The 10,030-nt window shown below is 36.3% G+C and overlaps 2 protein-coding genes across 2 annotated transcripts; one reads left to right on the forward strand and one right to left on the reverse strand.

Annotated features, from left to right (window-relative positions):
- Positions 1–4,707: 4,707 nt before the first annotated feature.
- LOC145813272 (protein FAR1-RELATED SEQUENCE 5-like) lies at positions 4,708–5,634 on the forward strand. Its single transcript, XM_082908555.1, has one exon. The coding sequence runs from the start codon at positions 4,708–4,710 to the stop codon at positions 5,632–5,634; it is 927 nt and encodes a 308-aa protein (XP_082764681.1).
- Positions 5,635–9,319: 3,685 nt separating this feature from the next.
- Positions 9,320–10,030, reverse strand: LOC145813273 (protein FAR1-RELATED SEQUENCE 1-like). The gene has a single exon (XM_082908556.1). The coding sequence runs from the start codon at positions 10,028–10,030 to the stop codon at positions 9,320–9,322; it is 711 nt and encodes a 236-aa protein (XP_082764682.1).

Below are 10,030 nucleotides of genomic sequence, written 5' to 3' on the forward strand. Positions count from 1 at the left end.
ACTACTCGGCCGCCCATACATCAACATCGGACAATCTCGTCCCGTTATCTACGTTATTCGGCTCACAACATTATATGTCAACTTATTCGGCAATAGAATTCATCGGCATTATGAACGCTACATGCATATGATCAACTCGGCTTATAACTTATTTAGCAAAAATTACACCGCAACATTTCTTATTCGGCACATTTTTTGACAAGTTTATAATATTATTTCGCAACAATATTCGGCAACTTTGTGACGTGTTCGGCACTAATACTCGGCATAGAACTAGCATCTCGGCTTGTTGAAATCCATATGAACATACCACAGGATTCGTATCGGCTTAAAGAGTCCAAACCCACCAACCCGAGAAGTCAAGAAGCAACCAAAGTATGTCGAAAATTGCAATACGGCTCACATTTTCCGACAACTGAAATTTTTGAAGCTGTCAAACTCAAGTTTTGCCCATACCAACGTGAAGTACTCATTGAGATGAGTCCAACGCAACAAACCGCGTCAAAATCGGATCTCAAACGAAGCCGTACGGGCCGCTCAAAGTTTGCCCAAAAAATGAATTCTTTCGCTGGAGAAGACGATCCAGCAAGATATGAAGAAATAATCATGTGCTTCGCGGTTGCATTACACCCTGTTGATCTGAGCCGTTAGATCCATTTTGGCTATAATTACGCCATTAGGAGTCTAATCACAGCGATCCAATAGACCTTTCCAGCTATCTGACACATTTCGGGTCCATCCATACAGTCAAAATTTGCAAATTTAGCTCAAAAAAAAAAATTACAGATTTTATTCAAAAAATTGAGCGTAATGGCTCACTTCGCATATCACTAAGCACCCTACTTTGTCTCGACTTCATTCCAATTTCGCCACGGCACCGAACAAGGGCACGGAATCCGTTTCAAATTGTTATTGGCCTACTTGGCAATTTTGGCCCAAGTCAATTTTATTCCTTCCGAATAAGCAATCTTATTCAAAAGCAATAGGACAAATATACGTTGGACAAGAATCTCAACACCATTGCCAACCAAGTTCTTAGCAAATCCAACTCCAAAGTGATGCTGACACACCGCGAAGCTAAGAAAAATCACCGACCAAAAGATCAGCACAATCACCGACCCAAGTGTAGCTGACCAACTTTTCGGCAAAATCACATTATATATGAAAGACAACGATGTTTTGACACTAGTTACTCGGCAGTGCATCAAATTTACTCGGCAATATTATTCGGCACCATTATTAATTCAACACTATCATTATTCAGTCGTGCATCAACTTTATTCACCTAACAACATTATTTGGCAAAACAATTGCCCACTAGGACATCTTAGTCAATTTTCCGCTTTCCAATTGGGGCACATCAGTTGATCATCATCTAGGCACCTTTGATATGCATGCATACTCAGCCAACTTGGTACAAACATTATAACATTTACTTGAGTTGCACACTCCAGCTCCTTTTCACACCGCTCCAAGCAAGCGCCAGTTTTGGGGCAATACATTACACACTTGGCAGTCGGCAATTCGCATTTGGCAGTCAGCAGTTCGCACATTGTTGTGCGCCATCATTTTACCAAAGCCGAATCTTCCCTGCAACATAGGGCAATGGGAATCTGCATTTCTTCCGACTAACACCTGTCATTCAAAAACAATGGGGCAAGTCTACTTTGGACTAAATGCAAACCGAGCAGCTCGGCAATTAAATAGTTGACCCAATATCTACTTGGCAATTCCATATAAGTGGAGCAATATTATTGGTGATTAAAACGTCCACCTTATTCGGTACAGGATGCATTATTCAAAGTCCTTGCCATATTGGCACTCGATCGCCACTTAAAATCAGTAAAAGTCTCTGAGTACAACGTAATCTTCGCACTTGGCATGGAGCGCCATCAGCAAAGCCCTACACCCATGCCCGAGGGTTAGAATATCGCGGCCTATACCTACGCCCGGAGGTTAGAATACTGCAGCCTATACCTACGCTTGGAGGTTAGAATACCGTGGCCTGCACCCACGCCCGAGGGTTAGAATACCGCGGCCTATACCTATGCCCGGAGGTTAGAATACCGCGGCCTACACCTACGCCCAAAGGTTATAATACCGCAGGTCTACACCCTCACCAAGGGGTAATAATACCGTGGTCCATTTTTTGGCTGATATATCTACCTTATTTAATCTGTCTTATTTGGTTTAGGCAATCATTTCCATGCTCGGCATATAGAAATATTTCTAGCTCGGCACGAAAGTCTATATTTGGAAGCAATCTTTGCACTCAACAATATATTACACCCTTGCCCGGGGTTATAATACCGCGGCCTACATCCTTACCCAGGGGTTATAATACCGTGGCCTATAGTTATAGAGATAGTATTACTCACTGGGCTTTAGCTCACCTCTCTCCTCTATATATATATACATATTTGTACATACATTCATACATACATGCATTCATCCAGCCATTCATTCATTTATGTTATTCATTTATCAAATGTATTTTTTGTCAAAAAACCTAACAGTTATTTGAACAGTGTAACTTGGCAAGGAAAAACTCTCATTCCTTCTATCGCAGACAATGAAAGTTTTGGGGCAATTGTGGGAGCCAGAAAAATATGGGTACTAGCTTATTGGGTCTAACCCAAACAAAGCCTACAATGGGTCCAACCCAAACAAATATCACACCCCCCATCTATATAAAGGAGGGGGCATCTCAAGTAGAAGGTATGTTTTGATCTCTCTCTACAGAACACACACTCCTTCAAATATATATACAATTTACTTCCTTGATTCAAGGACTAACTTCATCATCGGAGAGTCCCGGGCCGACAACCCCGGTTGGGTGGCACCGACTATGTTCATCTTTGCAGATCTACAGGGGTGAAGCTCTTCTCTTCGTTGGATCTCTACAACTTCCATGTGAGAGGATATTTCATGGTCTCACAATATCGAATATGTTCTTAATTATCAATTAATTTTTATTTTGAGGGCTTTAAATACATTCTATAGGGCTCGTTGACATTAGTCCAACACAATCAATTCAAAATAAGTAATTAATAAAGGTTGTAGACGAGTTTTACAAAAAAAAATTAATTAGATATCGAATATGTTTTTAATTATCAATTAATTTTTATTTTGAGGGCTTTAAATACATTATATAGGGCTTGTTGACATTAGTCCAACACAATCAATTCAAAATAAGTAATTAATAAAGGTTGTAGCCGAGCTTTACAAAAAAAAAAATTAATAAGTATTATTTAAGTATAAAAAATATCTTTATTGATACTTTGGTTTTAGACATCATTAAAAGTTCAGGCTCACTAGGATTACTAAAATGATACTGTTATAATATCGGCAACTGTAAACATATCCGAAAGTTCTACTAGAGCACACTCCGGAGGCTGCTAATTAAAGAATTACCCATCTTATTCAAAAATATCTAAAGATAATGACTGGAGCCAAGCATCTAACCCAGCACTATAAATTTGCTAGCCACGGCATCACCAGTCAAAGAACCACGATTGCCTTATTCAAGTATTAGGGGAAAAATCAGACCAAGTAGACAAGTCTTGTCTTGACCTGATAAGGACAAGACTTCAAATCTGCTGAAGTGGGACATGGAGGTTCTTGAGTACAGACATCTCTACGTGGAGTGCAGATCATCTGTCATACTTTCCTGCCATACTTTCCTGCCGTTGTATACAAAACGACGTCGTTTTGTGTTAAACGACGCCATTTTATTTATTTATTTATTTTTAATTCAAAAAATTCATTTCCCTTGTTTCCCCCCTTTTCACTTTCTCTGTATCGTCTTTTTCGCCTTTGCACCATCTATCTGAGGCGACTGAACCCTAGCAGAGAGAGAGGCGACTGAAAAGTCGAAGTGAGGAACTGCAAGAGAGCTAACGCGAACTGAGAGAGGAAGTGAGAAACGAAAGAGATGGCAAAGATAGAGGATCAGCGCGATGGCGAGCAAAGGGTCATGGGCGACGGTGAGTCCGGTGGCAATGCGATGGCGGGAAGGCGACATTGCGACAACAGCGAGGTTCATTTCATCATCTTGTTGTTATATATATATATATATATATATATATATATATATTATATATCTATAGATTTGTTTTAGATTTTAACCCATTTCAGATTGATTCATAGATGGTTGTTATGTTGCTGTTATATATATATGATATATATGTATATATGTATAGGTTTGTTTCAGAAGATCCGGTCATTTCAGATTGACTCTGTTGCGTAGGTGTAATCTGTTGATTCAAATTAACCCACTTCGGATTTTAATTTGTTGCCTAGGTGTAATCTGTTAATTCAAATTTAGATTTTAATATATTTGATTCAGATTAATTCAAATTCACTCTGTTGCCTAGGTGTAATCTGTTGATTCAAATTAACCCATTTCAGATTTTAATCTGTTGCCTAGGTGTAATCTGTTAAACCCATTTCAGATTTTAATCTGTTGCCTAGGTGTAATCTGTTAATTCAAATTCAGATTTTAATATATTTGATTCAGATTAATTCAAATTCACTCTGTTGCCTAGGTGTAATCTGTTGATTCAAACTAACCCATTTCAAATTTTAATCTGTTGTCTAGGTGTAATCTGTTAAACCCATTTCAAATTTTTCGCGTATGATGCATTCAACAATCATTGGTTGGAGCAGACTTTTCGCGTGAAGGAGAAATGGGGATGGCCATATATTATGAATTCTTGGGCAGCTGGAATGAGTACTACTCAACTTAGTGAATCCTTTAATGCATTTCTGAAGGATTATATGAATTGCGACCATAACTTGATGGAGTTCTTCATGCATTTTGAGAGGGTGCTTTATGAGAAGAGGTATAAGGAATTAGAAGCTGAGTATAATTTGTCCCAAAAATTGCCGAGGGTTTCAATTCCAACTTTGATGTTAAAGCAAGTGGCAGAGATTTACACGAAAACAATTTTTGAGAAATTCCAAAATGAGTATGTGCAGTCCATTGAAGCATCCATTATAGGCACTGTTAATGATGGTGAGAGCACCATATTCACAATAAGAACAATGGTTGATGGAAAAAAAGATAAGATTGTGACAATGGATAGAGGGGCTTCTTTGAGTTGTAGTTGCAAGAAGTTTGAAGTGAAGGGCATACTATGTCGACATTATGTGACGGTGCTTAGAGATATATTCAATGCAACGGAACTTCCTCCACAATATATACTCAAACGATGGACTAAAAAAGCAAGGGCTGAACGAGTGAAAGATAGACGTGGGTATGAAGTGAAGGCTGATGTGAAATTACATCAAAGTGACCGATATCGGTCATTAATGACCATGTTTAGAGCAATTGCGAGTAGAGCCGCTGAAAGTGAAGAAACTTATCAGTTGTTAGTTTCAAAAGGTGAAGAAATGAGTGTAATGGTTGAAGACAAATTAAGTCTCCACATTTGTGGTCAAGTGGAGGTAACTGATTTGAGAAATTCGGCAAGCAACGCATGCCCACAGAGTGATGAAGTAGATTGTCCAATCCAAGCTAAGGGACTGAAGAAAAGAGAGTCAACTAGTAAGGGAAGAAGGAGGATCAAAGGCGGGATGGAAAAATCTATTGCAAAGAAGAAAAGGATGCAATCTATTCAGGTTGTGACATGAAAAATTGCATATGATTAAAATATAGTAGATTAATAAACTAAAACATTGATTTTATTTAGTAATGACCCACTTTCATTAAGATTTTTCGTTGTATGTAGGGTGCCGCTGATTATACTCCCTAATGTGAATTTCAGCCTCATTTCGGCATGGGTAATAATTCTATTCAGGTAATATTTAATAGTAATGTGGTCTTTATATGACCATGTTTATGACCATGTTTATTTAATAGTAAGGTTTACATATCAACATTCATAGTTTAAGGTTTACAACATTCAAAACCCAAATACATCCACCAAAAACAAAAAAAAAACAAAAAACAAAAAACAAAAAAACTAACTAAAAGGTTACATTCACTTCAGTAGTGCTATTAGCATGGTAAAACCAATCAACACTATGGTTGTGAACATAAACAGTTTCATAGCTTCTTGGTTTGCCTCAACTCGTTCCAATCTATTTATAATTTCATTGAGTTTGTCAACATCGTAATCATAGCCTCTCTCATCTTCATTCTTCATATGACTAGCTTTACTTTTCCTTTGGATATTTGATGCATTCCTAGTCGAAGCCGCTCCCCACCCAAAGTACTCGCACATCCTATCTGCACACTTGAAATACAGCCTCCCTGGATTTTTCTCTGATTTCGATATGAACACTGTAGCTTTTTTTCCACAATTGCATCTTTTATTTTGCAAATATCCAGCATCAATGTTTGAACCCATTGACATGATCCTAGTAAGAGCATTTTATGATACAATCAGTCCATTACAACTTAAGACAACATTCAAACAAAGATGTAAAATAAAACACTAATCAATGATATAATAACCATTTGTCTAATAAACATTGTCATTTTCATGTTCATATTCATTCTTAATGTCATATATATAGTTCATGTTCATGTTCATGTTCACGTTCATGTTGATTCCTAGTTCATATACATAGTTCATGTTCAAACCAGTAAAATAGCACACTGTTGTTTATATGCATTGTCATTATTCATGTTTTGTTTGACACAAGCAACTGCCCTGTTTATTCATGTTTTGAATAACCATTGTCATTATTCATGTTTTGTTGCCTGAAATGAGAGGAGATTTTCTCCTTGTCCAAAGACAATGGGACCAATATAGATCAAATAGTCCTACTCTTGAAACCTTTTTCAACTGCCCTCTCTACCCCCTAAAGGCCATTAAAGAGCAAAGAGTCTCCTAAACTTGGTAATACATACACATTAATTGAAAATTGTTTTTGCAGTGCCTTTAATTGAAAATTCAGATCAAATAGGACTGTCCAAATTTAGATCAAACAATTCAGATCAAACAGGGCAGTCCTGCTAAAAAATTATTTGATCTATATTGGTCCAAACCAAATTCAGGACTCAACCATTCATTTTCAAAACTCAAAGAGACCAAATTCAGGACTCCCATTCATTTTCAGAACTCAAAGAGATCAAATTCAGGACTCAACCATTCATTTTCAGAACTCAAAGAGTCAATAGAGTCCAAAAGTGTCAAAAATTGAATTCCTCAATCATTCTGTTGCCATATAAAAGGAAAAAAAAATCTGAATCATGTGGTATTCCTTTGAATTCCTCAATCATTCTGTGTCAAAATGAATTCCTCAATCATTCTGTGTCAAAAGTGTCAAATAAAAGGGAAAAAAAAATTCATTTTTAATAGTAATGTGGAACCAGATTAAGGAACCGAACCCAGATTAAGGAAGGCTAGATTAACACAATCATTATGTTTCTTCATACAGTGGAACCCCCTTCAGGCCCAGATTAATGTCATTCTTCCAATAAATTGGGAATAAAACAAACATTGAACAGATTAACTAGTTCAAAAATTAGGAAAAAATTGAACTAGTCCATATACATAGTTTATGTTCATATACATAGTTCATGCTAAAAAATTGGGAATAAATTCGGAATAACACCAAATCAACAGATTAAAACAAACAAAAATTGGGGAAAAATTGAACAGAAATAACACCAAATCTGTTTCAACAACAAATCCATCAAACTCAACAAAAATCAAAAGCATCTATTGGCAACAAAATCATATTAAAAAAAAGTAAAAAAACACGAAGAGACGAAAGGAGAAAAATAAGAATGAAGACGAATGGTTGAGTCCTGAATTTGGTCTCTTTGAGTTCTGAAAATGAATGGGAGTCCTGAATTTGGTCTCTTTGAGTTTTGAAAATGAATGGTTGAGTCCTGAATTTGGTCTGGACCAATATAGATCAAATAATTTTTTAGCAGGACTGCCCTGTTTGATCTAAGAGAGTCCTGAATTGTTTTTGCAAAGAGTGTCCTTAATTGTTTGAGTCCTGAATTTGGACTGCCCTATTTGATCTAAATTGTTTGATCTAAATTTGGACAGTCCTGTTTAATCTGAATTTTCAATTAAAGGCACTGCAAAAACAATTTTCAATTAATGTGTATGTATTACCAAGTTTAGGAGACTCTTTGCTCTTTAATGGCCTTTAAGGGGGAGAGAGGGCAGTTGAAAAAGGTTTCAAGAGTAGGATTATTTGATCTATATTGGTCCCATTGTCTTTGGACAAGGAGAAAATCTCCTCTCATTTCAGGCAACAAAACATGAATAATGACAATGGTTATTCAAAACATGAATAAACAGGGCAGTTGCTTGTGTCAAACAAAACATGAATAATGACAATGCATATAAACAACAGTGTGCTATTTTACTGGTTTGAACATGAACTATGTATATGAACTATGAATGAACATGAACTATGTATATGAACTAGGAATGAACATTAACATGAACATGAACTATGTATATGACATTAAGAATGAATATGAACATGAAAATGACAATGTTTATTAGACAAATGGTTATTATATCATTGATTAGTGTTTTATTTTACATCTTTGTTTGAATGTTGTCTTAAGTTGTAATGGACTGATTGTATCATAAAATGCTCTTACTAGGATCATGTCAATGGGTTCAAACATTGATGCTGGATATTTGCAAAATAGAAGATGCAATTGTGGAAAAAAAGCTGCAGTGTTCATATCGGAATCAGAGAAAAATCCAGGGAGGCTGTATTTCAAGTGTGCAGATAGGATGTGCGAGTACTTTGGGTGGAGAGCGGCTTCAACTGGAAATGCATCAAATATCCAAAGGAAAAGTAAAGCTAGTCATATGAAGAATGAAGATGAGAGAGGCTATGATTACGATGTTGACAAACTCAATGAAATTATAAATAGATTGGAACGAGTTGAGGCAAACCAAGAAGCTATGAAACTGTTTATGTTCACAACCATAGTGTTGATTGGTTTTACCATGCTAATAGCACTACTGAAGTAAATATAACCTTTTAGTTAGTTTTTTTGTTTTTTGTTTTTTTTTTTTTTTTTGGTGGATGTATTTGGGTTTTGAATATTGTAAACCTTAAACTACGAATGTTGATATGTAAACCTTACTATTAAATAAACATGGTCATAAACATGGTCATATAACGACCACATTACTATTAAATATTACCTGAATAGAATTATTACCCATGCCGAAATGAGGCTGAGATTCACATTGGGGAGTATAATCAGCGGCACCCTACATACAACGAAAAACCTTAATGAAAATGGGTCATTACTAAATAAAATCAATGTTTTAGTTTATTAATCTACTGTATTTTAATCATATGCAATTTTTCATGTCACAACCTAAATAGATTGCATCCTTTTCTTTTTTGCAATAGATTTTTCCATTCCCCATTTGATCCTCCTTCTTCCCTTACTAGTTGACTCTCTTTTCTTCAGTCCCTTAGCTTGGATTGGACAATCTACTTCATCACTCTGTGGGCATGCGTTGCTTGCCGAATTTCTCAAATCAGTTACCTCCACTTGACCACAAATGTGGAGACTTAATTTGTCTTCAACCATTACACTCAATTCTTCACCTTTTGAAACTAACAACTGATAAGTTTCTTCACTTTTAGCGGCTCTACTCGCAATTGCTCTAAACATGGTCATTAATGACGGATATCGGTCACTTTGATGTAATTTCACATCAGCCTTCACTTCATACCCACATTTATGTTTCACTCGTTCAGCCCTTGCTTTTTTAGTCCATCGTTTGAGTATATATTGTGGAGGAAGTTCCGTTGCATTTAATATATCTCTAAGCACCTTCACACAATGTCGACATAGTATGCCCTTCACTTTAAACTTCTTGCAACTATAACTCAAAGAACCCTCTCTATCCATTGTCACAATCTTTTCTTTTTTTCCATCAACCATTGTTCTTATTGTGAATATGGTGCTCTCACCATCATTAATAGTGCCTATAATGGATGCTTCAATGGACTGCACATACTCATTTTGGAATTCCTCAAAAATTGTTTTCATGTAAATCTCTGCCACTTGCTTTAACAT

This window comes from Camellia sinensis, chromosome 15 (genome assembly GCF_055761805.1).
Source record: "Camellia sinensis isolate YWXY chromosome 15, ASM5576180v1, whole genome shotgun sequence".
NCBI classification, from domain to species: Eukaryota; Viridiplantae; Streptophyta; class Magnoliopsida; order Ericales; family Theaceae; genus Camellia; species Camellia sinensis.

Excerpts from the sequence above, each read along its gene's own strand:
- LOC145813272 (XM_082908555.1), top strand. The coding sequence starts at position 4,708 with ATGAATTCTTGGGCAGCTGGAATGAGTACTACTCAACTTAGTGAATCC.
- LOC145813273 (XM_082908556.1), bottom strand. The coding sequence starts at position 10,030 with ATGTTAAAGCAAGTGGCAGAGATTTACATGAAAACAATTTTTGAGGAA.